The sequence below is a fragment of the Bubalus kerabau genome, chromosome 12 (assembly GCF_029407905.1).
Source record: "Bubalus kerabau isolate K-KA32 ecotype Philippines breed swamp buffalo chromosome 12, PCC_UOA_SB_1v2, whole genome shotgun sequence".
NCBI lineage: Eukaryota > Metazoa > Chordata > Mammalia > Artiodactyla > Bovidae > Bubalus > Bubalus kerabau.
In genome coordinates this window covers 3,227,612-3,249,820 of record NC_073635.1, presented here as the reverse complement: position 1 = coordinate 3,249,820, position 22,209 = coordinate 3,227,612, and the positions used below count along the sequence as shown (strand labels likewise).

Genomic DNA, 22,209 nt, shown 5'->3' with positions numbered 1-22,209 from the left:
TCTGAAGAATTTCAGGCTACAGACCAATGACAACTGAAAGCAAGCTAAATTAATAAGCTTTAAACTAGGTGGAAGAAAAGCCATCTGTGCTAGGGAGCCTATATTAAGTACTGGATTCTGGTAGAAACATGTCAAGAAGGTTGCAAAGCAAAGAGACAAGAATAACTGAACAACAGCTGAATGTTTATGATCTTAAGAGAAGCAGACCTTTAAGATTTAAATAGCTATGGACAGAGTTATAACAGTTTATTATCTAAACAAACATCCTCCTGGATGGTGAAAGATCTGCAAATGAGGTTGCCAAAGTGCTGTCTAGAGCATACTGAAATGTGAAGGACCTGGGACAAAGGCAGAAACTGAAGACAAACAGAGTTCCTATTTTCCAGGAGGAGAGACTGGAGAGATTTATGTCACTGACAGACAAGACTGAAGAAGAATACTAAGGAGAAAAGGAAATAGTAATTACAAGAAGCCAAAATGGATTCTGAAGAGAAGAAACTGATAATTCTGTGAAACATGAACGATTTTGAATCTGGACATTTGCAAAGCACTCCAAATAATCAATACCTGAATGAAAGAGACGTGGATATTTTAAGTCTGGGAAAGCGATGGCTCGGTGGACATATTCTTTCAGGTTCCACACCAATTCTGGTCAGTCTCTTCTGAAGTTGTTTCAATAAGCCATGATTCTTAAACCAAAACAGAATTTCCTCAATACCTTTTAAAAAATTCAATTTCTTTTGAGTATTAAAAGCAGCACTGTATAGGGCAGGTACCCGAGTGTTCACAAACTTAAACAGCATGGCCTCATGAGTTAAAAAAGGATCAAGAAAAGTCCAACATAGGTGTGGCACCAGGAGAAAAGTGGAATAAGTCTACAAACTGACTGAGTCTACAAAGTGACAAGTTTACAAAGTAGGTGGCAGAATCATATAGGGTGGTTATATTCTGTTTCGAATACAGTATAAATTGAGACTTTTACGCTCAAAATTGTTGGCTACTTGGTATACTTTTAAATTAACCTATTCTTACCAAAGAAATTACTGGCCAGAGACTCATTTTAACAAAACTTAAAATCACTGTCTCAAAAGTACACAAGATTTTCATTTCAAAATGTAATTTTTAAAAACAACTATATGTATGTACCATAATGATGGATATACGTCATTATCAGTTCAGTTCAGTCGCTAAGTCGAGTCCAACTCTTTGAGACGCCATGAAACGCAGCACACCAGGCCTCCCTGTCCATCACCAACTCCTGGAATTCACCCAAACTCATGTGCATCGAGTCCGTCATGCCATCCAGCCATCTCATCCTCTGTCGTCCCCTAATCCTCCTGCCCCCAATGCCTCCCAGCATCAGTGTCTTTTCCAATGAGTTAACTCTTCACATAGGGTAGCCAAAGTATTGGAGTTTCAGCATCACCATCAGTCCTTCCAATGAACACCCAGGACTGATATATATTTGTCCTAATCCACTGAACGTACAACACCAAGAATGAACCCTAAGGTAATCGATGGACATTGAGCAATTATGATGTGTTTGTGTAGGTTCATGAAGTATGATAAATGTATCATTCTACTGGAAGATATTGATAAAGGGGGAGGCTATGCATGTACATACAGAAAATCTCTGTAACTTGCCCCCAATTTTTCTGTGAACCTTTTTTCTAATAATTGTTGATAATTTCAAAGTTATTACAAATTATTATACTCAGAAAACAAATTAAAAAGTAAAATATCAAAAACAATTCTTAACTTCATTTTTATTTTACTACTCTTGCTATATATATTTTCCCTCCTTTCTCTTCATCTCTTTCGTTTTTCACATATTCACTTAGCCTGTATGGTGTAGCCACCATGTAGCTCAAGATGGACCGTGGGTCAGGAATATAAAGATGAGTTGGTATACTTCAGGTTGTTCAAAAGTGCGAAGCATAAATGAAATCTGTGACATACTTCAGGGAAATAAGAACCATCTAGAGAAAGTACCCGGCATTATGATAACAAAGAGGAAGGATCCTGAATTGTGCAAGGAATAACAGAAGTGCTACAGAAAGAATTCCAGAGAGCGTTTCCCAAAGCAGAGAAGAGGGACAGCAGGCTGTGGACGGGCCTGGGCACCGGCCCTGAGAACAGGGTAAGTGGTCTGGGAGATAAAGCACAGGGCAGGCAAGACAAGGGGCAGAAGGAGCGGCTGTGGCTGCTCCTCAAAGACCTAAGGCTGGTGCTGAGCGGCAGGAAGGAGAGGCTCACGGAGAAGTCTGAGGAAGCACTCGGGGTTGATGAGCACGTTCATTATCTTGATTATGGTGATGGTTTCACAAGTGCACTTATATCAAAACGAATCAAATTCTACAAGTTTTAAATATATGCATTTTTGCTGTGTACCAATTATACTTCAATGAAGATTTTTTGTTACTTTGTTTTTAAGGGATACTATTTTAAGAATTTGAGACATCCATGTAAAAGTTATAGGAAGCAAGCCAAGTAGCTTAGGGAGACAGTGAGGGACAGTAAGCGGCATTTCACTCATTCTATAACTTTACAGGATGTTCCACACCATCCAAAGAAAGACTTAATCAACTGCTATTTACACGTACTCATAAAACCACTAGGCCATTCAGGTATGACGCAAATCAAATCCCTTATAATTATACAGAAGAAGTGAGAAATAGATTTACGGGACTAGATCTGATAGACAGAGTGTCTGATGAAATATGGATGGAGGTTCATGACATTGTACAGGAAACACAAATCAAGACGATCCCCAGAAAAGAAGAAATACAAAAGAGCAAAATGAGTGTCTGAGGAGGCCTTACAAATAGCTGTGAAAAGAGAAGCAAGAAGCAAAGGAGAAAAGGAAAGATATTCCCATTTGAATGCAGAGTTCTAAAGAATAGCAAGGAGAGATAAAAAGCCTTTCTCAGCGATCAATGCAAAGAAATAGTGGAAAACAACAGAATGGAAAGACTAGAGATCTCACCAAGATTATTAGAGATACCAAGGAAACATTTCATGCAAAGATGGGCTCGATAAAGGACAGAAATGGCATGGACCTAACAGTAGCAGAAGATATTAAGATGAGGTGGCAAGAATACACAGAAGACATATACGAAAAAGATCTTCACAACCCAGATAATCATGATGGTGTGATCACTGACCTAGAGGCAGACATCCTGGAATGTGAAGTCAAGTGGGCCTTAGAAAGCATCACTACAAACAAAGCTAGTGGAGGTGATGGAACTCCAGTTGAGCTCTTTCAAATCCTGAAAGATGATGCTGTGAAAGTGCTGCACTCAATATGCTAGCAAATTTGGAAAACTCAGCAGTGGCCACAGGGCTGGAAAACATCAGTTTTCATTCCAATCTCAAAGAAAGGCAATGCCAAAGAATGCTCAAACTACCACACAATTGCACTCATCTCACATGCTAGTAAAGTGATGATCAAAATTCTCCAAGCCAGGCTTCGGCAATATGTGAACAGTAAACTTCCAGATGTTCAAGCTGGTTTTCGAAAAGGCAGAGGAACCAGAGATCAAACCGCCAACATCCGCTGGATCATCAAAAGAGCAAGAGAATTCCAGAAAAACATCTATTTCTGCTTTATTGACTATGCCAAAGTCTTTGACTGTGTGGATCACAATAAACTGTGGAAATTCTAAAGGAGATGGGAGTACCAGATCACCTGACCTGCCTCTTGAGAAATCTGTATGCAGGTCAGGAAGCAACAGTTAGAACTGGACATGGAACAACAGACTGGTTCCAAATAGGAAAAGGAGTACGTCAAGGCTGTATATTGTCACCATGCTTATTTAACTTATATGCACAGTACATCATGAGAAACGCTGGGCTGGAGGAATCACAAGCTGGAATCAAGATTGCCGGGAGAAATATCAATAGCCTCAGATATGCAGATTAAACTGCCCTTATGGCAGAAAGTGAAGCGGAACTCAAAAGCCTCTTGATGAAAGTGAAAGAGGAGAGTGAAAAAGCTGGCTTAAAGCTCAACATTCAGAAAACTAAGATCATGGCATCTGGTCCCATCACTTCATGGGAAATAGATGGGGAAACAGTGTAAATAGTGTCAGACTTTATTTCTGGGGGCTCAAAAATCACTGCAGATGGTGATTGCAGCCATAAAATTAAAAGATGCTTACTCTTTGGAAGTAAGGTTATGACCAATCTAGACAGCATATTAAAAAGCAGAGACATTACTTTGCCAACCAAGGTCCATCTAGTCAAGGCTTTGGTTTTTTCAGTGGTCATGTACGGATGTGAGAATTGGACTGTGAAGAAAGCTGAGCGCCGAAGAATTGATGCTTTTGAACTGTGGTGTTGGAGAAGACTCTTGAGAGTCCCTTGGACTGCAAGGAGATCCATCCAGTCCATTCTAAAGAAGATCAGTCCTGGGTGTTCATTGGAAGGATTGATGCTGAGGCTGAAACTCCAATACTTCGGCCACCTCATGTGAAGAGTTGACTCATTGGAAAAGACTCTGATGCTGGAAGGAATTGGGGGCAGGAGGAAAAGGGGACGACAGAGGATGAGATGGCTGGATGGCATCACCAACTCGATGCACACAAGTTTGGGTGAACTCCAGGAGTTGGTGATGGACAGGGAGGCCTGGCGTGCTTCGATTCATGGGGTTGCAAAGAGTTGAACATGACTGAGCAACTGATAAGAATCATGTGCAAAGGACTGAGCTTGTCCTAAAACACAGAACACGTCTTGAGTGAGGAACATGACTCTTCAATTCATTTTCATAATCAAACTTCGAAAATGTAGGATTCAGAAGACATCATAAATAAACATGGAAGGACAAGTGAGAGGCAATAGGAAAATCTGTAAATATTTACAAAGGAATAACACATAGGTTATATAAGGAGCTTCTACAAACTATAAGGAAAGAAAGATAATATAGTAAGAAAGTGAATCCAGGAAGAAGTATAAATAACCAATAAATATATAATAAACTGCGTCAATCTCATTCAGTAGCCTGGAAATATAGAGTGAAGAAAAAAATCACAAGTGGAATAAAAAAGGTCATAGTAAGTACTAGTGATGGTGCAAGACAAAAATCCTCATGTATATTGTTCATAAAAATAGAAATTGACATAATTTCTAGAAGGTTAACTTTGCAGGAATGACCAAGATTAACAGAAGTTTTCACCTAGGAATTCAAATTCTGCAACTTTTACAAAGAAATAACAATATTAATCACAAAAGCTAACCCTTAGAAGAGTTTGGATTACAAGCTGATTTACACTTATCACTTAAAGTTCAGTTCAGTCGTTCAGCCGTGTCCGACTCTTTGCGACCCCACGAATCGCAGTACGCCAGGCCTCCCTGTCCATCACCAACACCCGGAGTTCACTCAAACTCGCAGCCATCGAGTCGGTGATGCCATCCAGCCATCTTATCCTTTGCTGTCCCCTTCTCCTTCTGCCCCCAATCCCTCCCAGCATCAGAGCCTTTTCCAATGAGTCACTGCATCTATTTAATACTCAGAAGAATGTAGTGGAGGCAGACACGACCACTGGCCTGTGGCTGGCAGAATCGTGATTTCCCCAAATAGGGTCACAGACTAATCCCCAAAACTTCTGAATATGTTAACTTACATGGCAGAAGGGACATTGTGGATGTGATTAAATTAAGACTCTTGATTATTCTAGATTAGTGAATATAAACACAATGTCCTTATGAGAGCTGAGGAGAGAGCCAGGGAAGGAGATGACAAAAGGAGAAGGGAGAGGGATGGCAGACTGTAAGCCAGGAGTGTGGCAGCCGCCAAACGCAGGGAGGGCCAGGAGGAAATCCTTTCCAGGGCTCTCAGAGGAACACAGTATTAACGACCCATTCCAGACTCCTGACCTCCAGGATTCTAAGACATTAAATGTATTTCGTTTCAAGCCACTAAGTCTGTGGTACTTTGTTATAGCAGTAACAGGAAACTAATGTAAGTTTCACAAATAAGGAAAGTGAGGTACAGGAAAATGAACAACTACACAAGATCACAAAGCTTGTAAGGTTGATGTAGGATTTAAAACCAGAGTTCATGCACATAACCTCTATAAAACACTCCCTCCAAACACATATGCAAACAAGGCATGCAGAATTTTTTTTTTTTAAACCTGGGGGAATACAAAAACTAACCATCCTTCATTGAGGAAATAGTTATAGAAAAAGTCAAAATATCAGTAGGTGGCACAGTGGTAAAGAATCCGCCAACCAATGCAGGAGACTTAGGAGACAAGGGTTCAACCCTTGGGTGAGGAAGGCCCCCCGAAGTAAAAAATGGCAACCTCCTCCAGTATTATTGCCTGGAAAATTTCATGGAAAAACAGGCTGGCAGGCTATAGTCCATGAGGCTACAAAGAGTCAGACAAGACTGAGCACAGCATGAAATACCATATAGGAATTTCAAAATATCACATCATAAAAACAAAGTCTCCAAAACATATTTCACGGTGAAGTTTTAGAACAATGTGCAAATGAGTATGCACACATTTGTAAATACAAAGAAATAGGATTGGAAAGCCAGCAAAACATTTAAAAAGATCATTTATATGGAATGCAGTGGGTAGTGAGATACAAGGAAACTTCTACATTGTATTCAATATTTTTATATGTTATTTAAATGTTTTATAACAAGAATATTTAGGTGTATTTTAAAATGAGGCATTTTTAATGGGAGGAAATTTGCATGAACTTCTTGCAACATGTTTTGGTTAAAAATAAAAAAGCCTCTATTGCACAAAGTGTAAAAGCCCTGCCCTACAGTGACACCAAATGGTGATAGATCAAAATACAGTACACAAACAAAACATTTGTTCAATTCAATTTCCTATAAACACTACAATTGCCTTGAAGAATTGGCAGCTTAAAAGAACTAAATAATGTGGAGACAAATACTCAAAAGCTTAGAATTTTTAATCAAAGAAATTCTAGTATACCAAGTTTCAAATGCAAATTTTAGGCCTCTTTCTAAGCTTCAGCTAAATCTTGTGATCCCATTGAATATTTACATATCTTACTTCTTACACAGTTAACCAACCGTACCACTGTGAGCACAGTGGTTTTGCCTAATGGCTTATTGATCAAAAGATGACTGCAAATATAAAAAAATACAGTCATAAAACTAAAATCAGGTTCTTTCAACAGAAACCAGCCTTTGATGAGTAGGCAGTATTTGAGGTAAATAAACAAGGAGATACTAAGGCTGAAGCGGAAAAGTAAGGAATCCAAGAAAAAAGACAGCTAACTGATCGAATGCGAGTTTCTAAGAAGTATATTTTCCTTTTGTAATATTACTAGCAGAAAATTAAGCTGAATAAAGCATGAGACTAGGGCATTCCAAATATGAAACAATTTCTCAACAAAGAGTTTTATACTGGACTGTCTAGGGAAAACAATGTTTCAAATTTAGCACATTGGTTAGTATTCAATGTCTTCTGCCCAAAACCTAGTAAGTGAAACTAGCTCAGTTGTGACTGGACTCTTTGCGACCCCATGGACTATACACAGTCCACGAAATTCTCTAGGCCAGAATACTGGAGTGGGTAGCCTTTCCCTTTTCCAGGGGATCTTCCCAAACCAGGGATCGAATCCAGGTCTCCGGCACTGCAGGATTCCTTACCAACTGAGCTATCAGGGGAGCCCAAAACCTAAACCAACAAATAAAACTTGCTGTAAATTGTCTCATTCATTTCACAGTACACAAAATGATATAAAGATGGACCACTTCTCAGAACCCATCTCTAAAATAACAAAATATCATTTGAATAGAACACTTGGTCTGAGAATTAAATGACAGCTTGTTCAGACTATTTGATGTGTTCTTTTTTCCATATGCCAAAATTTCCTGGAAAACATAGCTATCAGCCACAAAACAAGTCAATAATATCAATAAACTCCTAGGTCCTGAATTCGTAGCACTGGGTTATCAGTTCTAAAAGGTACCAACTATCACCATGTCAACAGCACTACTAGACTACAAGGCATCAGCAGGGCCACCTCCCACACCTGAGGACTGTCCTGCTCAAACTTGCCAAGGCTCCAGTGAGAAGGGCTGCAAGAATAAGTTCAGGGACGCAACTTACAATTCTGAATTACTGGGAAAAAACACAAATAAGATGAGCAATTAAACGTTTAGTACCATAAAAGTACCGAGATGCAGCTCGCCTGCATTAAGACTATTTTTTAAAGAATAGAGATAATATCAGGATTAAAGAACTTTGCTTCAACTTCAAGGGAGAAATAAATAAAAGTGGATATGGAAACTGTATTACAGGAAATGTGGAGAGAATATAGACATAGTAAACAGTTTAGTGTTTCAAAGAAAACATACTGCTACTGCTAAGTCGCCTCAGTCGTGTCCGACTCTGTGCCACCCCATAGACAGCAGCCCACCAGGCTCCCCCATCCCTGGGATTCTCCAGGCAAGAATACTGGAGTGGGTTGCCATTTCCTTCTCCAATGCATGAAAGTGAAAAGTGAAAGTGAAGTCATTCAGTCATGTCCGACTCTTAGCGAGCCCATGGACTGCAGCCTACCAGGCTCCTCCATCCATGGGATTTTCCAGGCAAGAGTATTGGAGTGGGGTGCCATTGCCTTCTCCAAGAAAACATAAGGGACATACAATTTAATGGATATTCACACATTTCTGAATAGGACACTGAATATCACACTCTATAGACCACTCAATTCAGTTCAGTTCAGTCATTCAGTCGTGTCTGACTCTTTGCGACCCCATGAATCGCAGCACGCCAGGTCTCCCTGTCCATCATCAACTCGCGGAGTTCACTCAGACTCATGTCCATCAAGTCAGTGATGCCATCCAGCCATCTCATCCTCTGTCGTCCCCTTCTCATCCTGCCTCCAATCCCTCCCAGCATCAGAGTCTTTTCCAATGAGTCAACTCTTCGCATGAGGTGGGCAAAGTATTGGAGTGTCAGCTTTAGCATCAGTCCTTGCAAAGAACACCCAGGACTGATCTCCTTTAGAATGGACTGGTTGGATCTCCTTGCAGTCCAAGGGACTCTCAAGAGTCTTCTCCAACACCACAGTTCAAAAGCATCAATTCTTTGGCGCTCAGCTTTCTTCACAGTCCAACTCTCACATCCATACATGACCACTGGAAAAACCATAGCCTGGACTAGATGGACCTTGGTTGGCAAAGTAATGTCTCTGCTTTTTATTTTTATTTTATTTATTTATTTATTTTTTTTGTCTCTGCTTTTTAATATGCTGTCTAGGCTGGTCATAACTTTCCTTCTAAGGAGTAAGCATCTTTTAATTTCATGGCTGCAGTCACCATCTACGGTGATTGTGGAGCCCAAAAAAATAAAGTCTGACACTGTTTCTACCGTTTCCCCATCTACTTCCCATGAAGTGATGCGATCAGATGCCATGATCTTCGTTTTCTGTTAAGCCAACTTTTTCACTCTCCTCTTTCACCTTCATCAACAGGCTTTTTAGATCCTCTTCACCTTCTGCCATAAGGGTGGTGTCATCTGCGTATCTGAGGTTATTGAGATTTCTCCTGGCAATCTTGATTCCAGCTTGTGCTTCTTCCAGCCCAGCATTTCTCATGATGGACTCTGCATAGAAGTTAAATAAGCATGGTGACAATATACAGCCTTGACGTACTCCTTTTCCTATTTGGAACCAGTCTGTTGTTCCATGTCCAGTTCTAACTGTTGCTTCCTGACCTGCATACAGATTTCTCAAGAGGCAGGTCAGGTGGTCTGGTATTCCCATCTCTTTCAGAATTTTCCACAGTTTATTGTGATCCACACAGTCAAAGGCTTTGGCATAGTCAATAAAGCAGAAATAGATGTTTTTCTGGAACTCTCTTGCTTTTCCATGACCCGGATACTTGTATGTAAGTAATATATGACAAAAGTAGAACATACTTCTAATTTACATGTTGTGTTTTATATATTCTATTTGGTATTTTGGGACACACCACAGAACATGTAGGACCTTAGTTACCTGACAGGGGATCAAATCCACGCCCCCTGCATTGGAGGTTGGAGTCTTAACCACTGGACGGCCAAGGAAGTAGCTTCTATTTGGCCTTTAGTTGACATTGATTACCAGCAGTTTGGATGTGTTACTTTCACAAACCACCTTTCTATGAAACAGAAATAATGGAGACAAACACTGATGTCCAGGTAAGCTGGATTTTGTTTGTTTGCTATTTTACATAATTCTTGTGTGGAATTAAAGCAGAATATATAATGCAAACAACTTTAGTAACTTTATCCATTGTATCAAATTTGAGTGTTTATTTAAATAGACTACATCTGTAATTCACATGAATCAATGAATTTACATAATTGGATAAAACAAAAATATAAACTGGCAACGAAAATAACTGCAGGGTTTTAACTGATTTCTATAAAAATGAAAACAATGTTAGAAATGACAGTATCAGTGCACAGAACCTGAAGATGAAACAGTTAACATCAGTCTATCTATGATAAAAACAAGTAAAAAGGCAAGTTTCGATCCTGTTTGGGGAGGAATGACCACCTCTGACTCTTTCTTGTTTGTGACTCTGAAGATTTTTCAGCCAGAAATGATTAGCGCTTTAAATATAGGATTAGTCAATAAGTAAAGGTTTTTCTACGAGAGCAAAGTCTTGTAGGGTTCTGCAGTTTAGTTTACCTCCAGTTAACAGCCCATCTTCAATATATACACAAGTATACTAAGCTTATTACTTTAAAAATGAAACAGCATTATGAGCATCTTTAAACAATACACATGGTAATTATAATCAATTTCTTAAAACCAACAAATTATGGTATAATTTATATAATGTTGATAAACTGAAAAGACATCACTCTTTAATCAATTAGTGAACTCACCGAGTTTTTAAATTAGAAAGAATAGAAAACGTCAGGCATCACATGTGGTTCGTCATTTTGGGGGTAACTCTCAACTGTATAGAACTTTACGAAAGTTTTCCTGTCTTTTGCGTGAATGCATGGGGGTTTGAGAAGTAGAGAGCCAGATTGAAAATGGTGAAAAACTGGAGTGGAAAAAAAGATGAAGTGAAGAATATTACTATTTGCTACCCACTTCCCCCAAAAAACTTCATATAAAACTTGACATTTTTCTTCAACTATCTTTCTTTCTTCATCACAACAAATATATTCTAAGATATTCAGTTCAGTTCAGTCGCTCAGTTGTGTCCAACTCTTTGTGACCCCATGAATCGCAGCACACCAGGCCTCCCTGTCCATCACCAACTCCCGGAGTTCACTCAGACTCACGTCCATAGAGTCAGCGATGCCATCCAGCCATCTCATCCTCTGTCGTCCCCTTCTCCTCCCGCCCCCAATCCCTCCCAGCATCAGAGTTTTTTTTCCAATGAATCAACTCTTTGCATGAGGTGGCCAAAGTACTGGAGTTTCAGCTTTAGCATCATTCCTTCCAAAGAAATCCCAGGGCTGATCTACTTCAGAATGGACTGGTTGGATCTCCTTGCAGTCCAAGGGACTCTCAAGAGTCTTCTCCAACACCACAGTTCAAAAGCATCAATTCTTCGGCGCTCAGCTTTCTTCACAGTCCAACTCTCACATCTATACATGACCACAGGAAAAACCATAGCCTTGACTAGACGGACCTTTGTTGGCAAAGTAATGTCTCTGCTTTTGAATATGCTATCTAGGTTGGTCATAACTTTCCTTCCAAGGAGTAAGCGTCTTTTAATTTCATGGCTGTAGTCACCATCTGCAGTGATTTTGGAGCCCAAAAAAATAAAGTCTGACACTGCTTCCACTGTTTCCCTATCTATCTGGCATGAAGTGATGGGACCAGATGCCATGATCTTCGTTTTCTGAATGTTGAGCTTTAAGCCAATGTTTTCACTCTCCTCTTTCACTTTCATCAAGAGGCTTTTTAGTTCCTCTTCACTTTCTGCCATAAGGGTGGTGTCATCTGCATATCTGAGGCTATTGATATTTCTCCCGGCAATCTTGATTCCAGCTTGTGTTTCTTCCAGCCCAGCGTTTCTCATGATGTACTCTGCATATGAGTTAAATAAACAGGGTGACAATACACAGCCTTGACATACTCCTTTTCCTATTTGGAACCAGTCTGTTGTTCCATGTCCAGTTTTAAGATGTTGGTGTAACACAAACCAGAACTTGAAACAGTATTTTTAGAAATGTTCATAATCAACAGATAATAGCAGATGGTTTTCAACAGTATCACTCTTGTTCTCTTTATATTCCATTTGTAGTCAGTTATGATCAGCATAGAATGTGTAGAGTCAAGGTCAAGTTCGCATTAACATGTGCTGAAACTATTTCTGTTTTAAAATCAAAATTATCATGTCTAAAGCCCTGGTATCTGGGAATATACTTATTTTAACTTTCTGACCCCTCTGAGTACAATACTTGTAAGTCATGCCTCTTTGATGGGAACCCTCGTTTTTCAAAGGCAGCCATAACCTGGCTATTTAAATAAACCTAAAACATCTGCAAGTTAGAGTTCATTCTTCTGTGACAATCACCAGGAAAAACATGAGAATAGTTTTAAATCTCTGTGATGATATGCAACATAAAGAGTTTCTTGGTAAGCAGATATTTTCATATAAGTTTGTGTTTCATATTTAACATGGATAGGAATATTTAAAATTGTAATTTTACATGCTATGATTTTCATTCAAGAGTCAAAAAGGATGAACAAACATCAAAAATCTAAGCAGCTTGTGGTTAAAAATATAACGCAAATTCTCTCTTGTCTTATATGGAAGATATTGTGTTACAGGGATCAAGAGAAAGACTGATCAGGTGATAGAAAATAAACAAGAAAATAAAGAAAAAGAGAGAGAGAGACAAGAGGATAAAAGAGCTCTCTGGAGAGACTTGGGTTAAAAAATAGCATTTTTCTAAAAATAATGTTTAAAAGTTTTATAATAAAAATTACAGGGCTATGAAGAGGAAAAACCTGTCTTTTTTTTCTTTCTAATCTGCATCTGTGAACTTTGGGGGCAGGGGAGTCACTGCAGAGAGAGCTGAGTAGATTGGATTTATGAAGAGATAGGAAGAAATTTAAAATCAAGTGTCAATAACACGACAAATAATAGTATGTAAACACAGTCCTTTAGTAATCCAACCCAAGCTTTCAGAATTATAGAAATAAAATACTACCACATCCCTGGAGGTTGGTAATAATATAGCTGAAGACTCTAGGGAAAAAAAATCTTATATATTAAAAAAAAATGAAATAGTACTTTAAACATCATCATGATGGCTGAGGTAGCCAATGTCAACATGATAATTTAATGGTAGAAGAGCAGGAGAAAAGAAAACTTGGTAAAAATCTTAAATTCAAGTTGCAATAGAGCTAACATATAACATTCGAAAGTCTTTTTTCATCTCTTTAGATCCCAACTTCTATAAAATAGGAGGCTGGAAGTCTTGAAGATTTTCTAAAATGCATTCATTTTTTCATCCTCATTGCCAAAAAGAAACTGTATTTCTAATTTTGGAGTTTAAAACATGAGAGGAACTGAAGTGATTGAGTAGAATGAGAAAGTGAAGCTACTCTTGCGATATGTTGGAACACACTGCTTGAGAATAAAGCACAATCCACTCTAGTCGGAGGAGTGCAGGTTTCATTTTACATTTTCACATTAAACAGAAAAGATAAAAAATCATGTTTGTACTTTGGAAAGAACTCCTTGGACTTCATTTAAGGTTAGAATTTCAACATGTATTTTAAAATCAAGATAATTTTCCATAAATATCCTCAGGTTAAGAAAAAAAGCAAGGTGGACATTAAATGTTTGTGAATAGTAGTGATGTGAAAAGCCTTACATTCTGTTTTCTCTGTGCACAGTACAGACATCCCCTCCAAAGAGAGCTGACAGGGTACTCACAACGACAGCAAACTGCTCGGGTTCACATAAGTTGCTATATTCACTCTGGTACTGAGACAGTGAATTCAACTGTTCTTGATCGGGAAGATGCTTTATTAAGTTCTAAAATTAAAACCAAAAGAAATTATCTTCATTAATGTGCTTCTTAAATTCTAGGAAAATTTATTAATAAACTGTGAGAAGGAAATCATTGACCAAGTTAATCTTCAGTTTTATTTCTAGTTAACTTCCCAAATACTAAGCCTTAAGCTTTAGTCTCTGCATCTTGAAAGCAACTAATTTTCCTCTTCTCTATCCAGGATTATTACATATTCAAATCAAGCACTACTCAATGTTTATTTGATTAGCTATATAATTGAGAAAGGAGAATTCAACCTATACCAAAGGAACAGCTTTCTCACCTGGATAAATGTGATCAATTACATTTCAGTTATTGGCAATTAAATGTCAGAAAATTTCAGGCAAAGTCAAACATTTTTTAGCACTTCACTCAGGGGGACAAAAGATTGCTTCTAACAGGCAAGAGAAAGAATAGAAAAGAAATCGAGGGAATTTTAATGACAGCACTTGCAAGATTTAACTAATATGACTACAGTTTTAATAATAAAAATGAAGATATCTCTAAAACAAGACAACCTAACTTTTCTGATGTGAAAGAAAACTTGAAAAGGCATTGAAGACACAGGATTATGAACCTTGCAGATAAAAGAATACAGAGAGAACTTAAGTGCCATGGCTGTCAACGGCCCTTTGCCTCAGTCATCTTCCGCTCAGAAAGGGAATACATATAATTATGCTTCCTTGTTAGAACTTAAATGATTAAACCATCCCTTTGACAAAGTCTATATAGATCCTCTGTATCAAAATATGATTGACAATAGTATTATAGCAAATTAGTATACTGACATTAAAATTAAGAAAAAAAGAGTGGTTGGTGCTCACAATTCCAGCATGAGTAAACTCTGTACAAGCCCAAAGTCAAAATCAAATTATAATTAAGCCTATACCATGCGAGGCTTTAATATATATATTTTAGGAAATATATTTAAGGAAAAAAAAATATATAAAAGGAAATATATTTAAGGAAAAAAAAAATCCCCAATGGTGTTATTAGTTAAAAAATAATGTTAGAGAATGTTATGTATCAAAGAGTTAGATCAAAGAACAAGTTTCTCACTCACTATGTACCTTTGGACAAAAACTTGATTGGCCAAAAACAAAAAAGTGGCAATTTAAGATTATCTCTAAAAAAATATTCAACATTAATACTACCAAACTGAATAAAAACAATAAAGGAATATGATTTTCCCTTATAAATAGAAGTTTCTCTCAGTAAAACTGCCTAAGACCAGAAGACTCGGTTATTAATAAAAGACTCAGTTGCTTTTAATCATTCTAGTTGATAGCTGACCTATTTATTACACTGAATTTCTTCAGCATCTTTTTAGATAACCATAAAATCATCTTAGTTAATATTTTTAGTGAATATTTTTAGTTAATTTTTTACTTAAATTTTAATCTTTCTTCACAAATTCATTACTTTTTCACTTCATTATTTTTGTTTTCTAAAGTAATAAAACTATTAAATTTGTAAAATTACAGGCCCAACATTCCTTTGTGTTCCCCTTATCATATTTCCCATCCTAAGTTCCTTTCAAAATAAAGTCTTCAAAGTTGCCCCACACAGCTTTTCTCTCACAGGATCCCTCTGCCTATATACATGCCATATTCACTGGAAGGACTAATGCTGAAGCTGAGACTCCAATACTTTGACCACCTGATGTGAAGAGCTGACGCATTTGAAAAGACCCTGATGCTGGGAAAGACTGAGGGCAAGAGGAGAAGGGGACGACAGAGGATGAGATGGCTGGATGGCATCACCGACTCGATGGACATGAGTTTGAGTAAGCTCCGGGAGTTGGTGATGGACAGGGAGGCCTGGCGTGCTGCAGTCCCTGGGGTTGCAAAGAGTCAGACACAACTGAGCAACTGAACTGAACTGAACTAATTCAACCTTTAGGGACCTTTACACACACATTCAGGCTTCCCTGGTGGCTCAGACAATAAAGAATCTGTCTGCAATGCGGGAGACCTGAGTTTGATCCCTGGGTCAGGAAAAGCCCCTGGAGAAGAGAACAGCAACCCACTCTGTATTCTTGCCTGGAGAATCCCATGAACAGAGGAGCCTGGCAGGCTACTGTCCATGGGGTCGCAGACTTGGACATGACTGAGCAACTAACACATACACACACTCACACACATTCACATACCTCACATATTATCTAGGGCTAACAATCTCAATACAGCCAGGTTTACCTTGTATCATATATATATATATATATATATATATATATAAAAATATAAATGCCATCTCCCTTGCCACACTATAAACTCCACAAAGGTAAAGTTTGTGTCTGATCAAGCCTATACCTGAGTGAGCCTAACACCATTCCTTCATATGGTGGGCACTATAAAATATGTGCTAAATTAATTAATGATTATTAACAAAGTACTGCTTTTTCTATGCTCTGTTCAAAATAGGCAAGCTCTTCACTGTACAATTAGAAAGTACTTTTAAAATTAAAAATAAGACTTCAAACAGAATGAAATTCTTATTTTTTAATGAATATATAAAGATTTTGCATATGTCCACAGTAAATTTTTAGATTTTCAATTCATAAGACTGGATTTATATTTACCAAGTGTGGTAAGCAGAATGATGACCCAACCCCACTAAGAGCTCCTCATTTAATTCCCTGAACTTATTAAATATTAACTTACACAACAAAGGGAACCAGGCTTTAAAATGGAATTAAGTTGCTATCAGCTGACCCTAAACTAGAGAGATTATCCTGGATTATCCGGATGTGCCCAATATAACCACAAAGGTCATAAAAAGTGGAAGAGGGACAGCACAATAGTAAGAGGAAGATGTGAACAGAGGACACCTCTACAAGGTTTCTGTGAACAGAGGAACAGAGCTTCAGAGACACTGGCTGAGAAAAAATGAAGGAGTGTGTCCACCAGCCAAGGAATGCGGGCAGTCACAGGGGCTGGAAAACAAAAACAGCTTGAAGCCTCCAGAGAGGAATGCAAGTCGGCTAACACCTGGACTCTGGCACAGAAAGGCCACACCAGACTTCTGTGCTACAAAAATGCAATATATTTGTTCTATAGTAAGCCACTAAATTTGTGGTAAATTGTTAAAACAGTAATAGAGAGTAATATGTTAATAAATTATGTGGAACTGAATATTCTTCGGACATGAATTTTAAAATCCAAACTTTTTTCCACTCAAACAACAAGACATGATCGTGCAAACTATTCATATAATCAAGTTAAAAGCTACTGTCTAAATATAAATATTTATATATTTATAATATTTACAAATGCATTATAAAAACTACATATGCATTAAGTAGAAACATTTTAGTGGAAGAACTTGGAAATCTAATCCCAGGAATAAAGCACATACACAATCAAAAGGAATAAAGACAAAAACTATGAGAAACTGCTGGAAGAAAAACACGCTTGAAGAAAGGTTGTTGAGTTAGGTAGTTTAAAGAGTCTGAGACTTAGCAAAAGTCACTGATGGGATTATATATTTACACCACATTTAGAAGGCAGGACGGAAAAAACCAAGAAGTTCCAGCCTTCTGAATGACTCAGAATACTATGCAAACAATTTCTAGTATTCATGGAAACACAAATGACTCAAGCAAGGGTTGTTAGTAACAGTAACTCTAAATAAAGAGAAAACTCCCTCAATCTTCTTTACCAAACAAAAATACAACTTTGTAAGTCATACAAGCCCAAGTCATGTATGACTTTATAAGTCATACAAATAAATTTAAATTAGCATATTATTAGACTTAACTGTAAAAAAAACATAAACATACGTGTAAAAGTAAACAATCTGCCTTTCAGAAACAGTCATTTAAAATAACTGAAATGTAATCATTTGATAGCATTATATTTAGTTTGCAGTTACGAGAACATGCAAAGCTCTATCTCCTGGCAACGCAGAAGTTATGCTAAAAGTAATTATGCAGCGAAGATTTTCCAGTTGAATGATTTGGTTTAATAATTTGCTTCACTTACAGATTTCTGCTTAATGAGAAGCCTGCAATGAAATATAGGAATTTAAGCTCTCTGTCTGTTTGTTTACCTGAATCATAGACTCTGCCAACTGTGTTTCATCCACTTCCAATATCATCATTTTGATTTCCTCGTATGGCACCCGGAAAGAGCTCAGGAAGATTGCTAAGAGGAGGGGAAAAAAAAGAGCCATAGTAAAGAAGGTAAGAAAAGAATATTTTTTTAATTTATTTATTTTTAATTGAAGGATAACTGCTTTACAGATGTAAGAAAAGAATCTGAGATGTACTTCTAAATATAAAATAAAAAATGATTCATAAAAAGAGAAATTTTAAATATTCAATATAATTACTGTGGAGGAATCTTTCAGTAACACATTTCTTACTCTTCCTCAGTTTTAGAACTACATTTAAACAACAGTTCTATATTATTATGTTGGTTCTGAGGATGATTTTTAATCCTTAGTTACTAGCCTAATATAGGAATGGTGCCAATTTTGATATGATTTTTTAAAAACTGAAATGGATTAGTACACTATAGAGGTATCATATAGTAATTAAAAGAACCATAAAACCCCAATATGTACACATAATATTTATCTAGACGTGTGTGTTATTAGTCTACATAATATCTTCTGCCCTTACTAAATAGTTTAAAAAAGTTTTTTTTGTTTTTTTTTGTTTTTCAGAAAATTGCTTAACATATGACCCAGCAACCCCACTACTGGGCATATACCCTCAGGAAACCATAATGGAAAAAGACACATGTACCACAGCACTATTTACAGTAGCCAGGACATGGAAGCAACTTACATGTCCACTGACAGATGAATGTATAAAGAAGTTGTGGTACCTATGCACAATGGAATATTCCTCAGCTATAAAAAGAAATGCATTTGAGTCAGTTCTAATTAGGTGGCTGAACCTATAGCCTATTATACAGAGTGAAGTAAGTCAGATGGAGAATGACAAATATCATACATTAATGCATATCTATGGAATCTAGAAAGCTGGTACTGATGATCTTATTTTCAGGAAAACAAAGGAGATGCAGGCATAAAGGACAGACTTTTGTACACAGTGGGGCAAGGAAAGGGTGAGACGATATGAGAGAGTAACATTGAAACAAACATTTTCAGATATAATAAATAGCTAGTGGGAATCTGCTGTATGACTCAGGGAGCCCAAAGTCAGTGCTCCGTGAGAACCTAGAGGGGTGGGGTGGGAGAGAGGCAGAGGGAGGTTCAGGAGGGAGGGGACACATGTACACCAATGGCTGATTCATGCTGACGTAAGGCGGAAACAATCACGATATTGTAAAGCAATCATCCTCCAATTAAAAACAAAATTAAAACAAAAAAACTGCTAAGCAGTGCACAACACTTTTACAAGTCATAAGAGCACCCTCATGTTCAGACAATATGCCAGAGAAATACATTCTGTAGATAACTAAAGCTTAAATATGCAATATTAGAACACAAATTTTAATGGAAACTATCCAAATGGACTAGAAGGGATAAAACAGTATTACTGAGAATTCAACATTATTTACATTTTTTATACCTCACATGGGCTTCCCTGTGGCTCAGATGATAATCTGACTGCAATGCAGGAGACCTGGGTTTGATCTCTGGGTGGAGATCTCCTGGAAAAGGGATCTGGCACCTCTGTCCATGGAATTCTCCAGGCAAGAATACCAGCAGCCATCCACTATTCTTCCACTATCCACTTCCATATACATCCACTAATTCCATGGACAGAGGAGCCTGGTGGGTTACAGTCCATGGGGTCAGAAAGAATCAGACACAACTGATCAACTAACACACGCCTACCTCATACATCTTACATACATACATGTTCAAACCCAATGATCTTCTCAAAAGTTACTGAAGTGTATAAGAATTTTCAGAGCATTAGATTTAATGTTTTACTGGTTCCCCCTTATTCTACTACTATTGTTTCTTTTCTCCAGTGATAGATGTTACTTCTTGAACACACTCAGACCTCATTACCACTACCCACTACTTTTATATACCAAACTTGTTATCATTTATTTGTAGGTATTTTCATATAAAAACACTATTTTTCATGAGATTGAGAAAACATGATGCTTCTTTCTTGGAGTAAGACTATATTCCTGAGGATACCATGGATCAACTAGAGATGAATAATAAGAACATCATTTGTGTTCTTATCATCAGCTTCATTCACACATATTGAACTCAACAGTTATAAATGCGGGATATGCTGCTAGAAATAATAATATGTATAATCTTCAATAATGCAAGAACAAGAAGGAACAAATGAGTTAAATCATACTGCAAAAGAGATTTCTGGAATTACTAAAGGATATCTCATTAGTAGATACCAGAAAGCACAAAAATATTATAGGATCTTAAAGAGATAATTAATGAATAACTGAGAGGGAATAAAATCTAAATCTGTACATCATGAATAAAGCAAGTTGCATATGATCCTAGGATTAAATGTAAACATTAATATGAAATGAAGTGAAGGTCGCCCAGTTGTGTCCGACTCTTTGTGACCCAGGCCAGAATTCTCCAGGCCAGAATACTAGAGTGGGTAGCCGTTCCCTTATCCAGGGGATCTTCCCAACCCAGGGATCAAACCCAGGTCTGCCACATTGCAGGCAGATGGATTCTTTACCAGCTGAGCCACAAGAGAAGTCCAAACGTTAACATAGGAATACTAAAAGAAATTGAACATGGCAAATTAGCTCATAATAATCAATGAGAAAACATATGAAAAGACTTATATCTGACAAAATAAAAAGAAAACACTCATGTCAAATCACCTAAAACAATGGGATGTATGTGCCTCAAAATTCAGAAGGCTTTTCCCCAGTTCATTCAGAATACAGTGAGGTCCAAAAAAAAAAAATGAGAAAAATGTATGATAACTCAAAACAGTAAGAAAAAAATGACCAACGAATAATATGTAATTTGCTAAACATCAGAAATGAGCAAACTGAGAAGGCAAATTGCTAAGATATTATCTGGATTGCAAGTTTAGAAGGATTAGTAAGATTAATCACAATCCTTAAAATTCCCTTTGAGAAACAATAAATTCTATTTGAAACCTAACTATGGACACAATAACAAATTGTAGCAAAGGTTTTAACATTAAATAAAAAGATTAAAAGGATCAACAGATAAACAGATAAGGAAGTTGTGGTTCAGTTCAGTTCAGTTCAGCTCAGTTGCTCAGCCCTGTCTGACTCTGAGACCCCATGAACCGCAGCACGCCAGGCCTCCCTGTCTATCACCAACTCCCAGAGTCCACCCAAACCCATGTCCATGGAGGGATGAATGTGAGTCAATTGCAGGGAGGTAGATAAACCTAGAGCCTGTTATACAGAGTGAAATAAGTCAGAAAGAGAAAAACGAATATTGTATATTAATGCATAATATGGAATCTAGAAAAACACTACTATTTACAGAGAAGAAATGGAGAAGCATTCATAGAGAATGGTCTGGTGGCTACAGTGGGGAAAAGGGAGGGTAGAAAAACTAAGAAAGTAGCATTAACATATATACACTCCTATCTAGTAAAATGGATAACTAGAAGGAAGCTGCTCAGCCTGGCGCTCTATGATGACCTAGAGAATTGAGAGAGGCTCAAGAGGGAGTTTTTTATTTTATATGTGTCTGATTCTTTCTGACCCCATGGACTATAGCCTGCCAGGCTCCTCTGTCCATGGAATTCTCCAGAAAAGAATACTGAGGCTTGCCTGGAGAATCCCATGGAGAATTCCATGGATAAAGCAGACAGATCCCTTCTCCAGGGAATCTTCTCAACCAAGAGATCGAATCTGGGTCTCCTGCACTGAAAGCAGAGTCTTTACCATCTGAGCCACCAGGGAAGCCCATACCAGGTATAAAAAATGTAAAAAATGTTGAATTCTCAATAATACTTTTAAATTGCATAATAAAAAATTCTGTATTTTATATATATATAAAATTGTGACTGACTTGTGATGATGTACAGCAGAGACTACTACAAAATTGTAAAGCAACTATCCTCCAATAAAAAATAAAGAGTATCTTTAAAAAAAAGATTAAAAGGAAAGAATTACATGGAAGCATAACATAATAATTGAGGGAGAAATAAATCATAGTTTTTATTTCAGGTGGCATGGCAAAGTGGAGAGAGAACTTTGAAATGTTTTTTAAAAGTTATTTTTACTTTAATCTT

The 22,209-nt window shown here is 37.4% G+C and overlaps 1 protein-coding gene across 12 annotated transcripts in view; it reads right to left on the bottom strand.

The window, feature by feature from the left end:
- DIAPH3 (diaphanous related formin 3) overlaps nt 1–22,209 on the bottom strand; it is a 571,991-nt gene that overhangs the window by 283,441 nt on the left and 266,341 nt on the right. For all 12 annotated transcript variants that reach the window (XM_055541934.1, XM_055541925.1, XM_055541924.1 and 9 more), the window contains 2 exons: nt 18,066–18,160; nt 13,898–13,999 (listed from right to left, as the gene is read on the bottom strand). In XM_055541934.1, the coding sequence (XP_055397909.1) occupies nt 13,898–13,999; nt 18,066–18,160 (197 nt within the window). The remainder of the gene's footprint in view (nt 1–13,897; nt 14,000–18,065; nt 18,161–22,209) is intronic.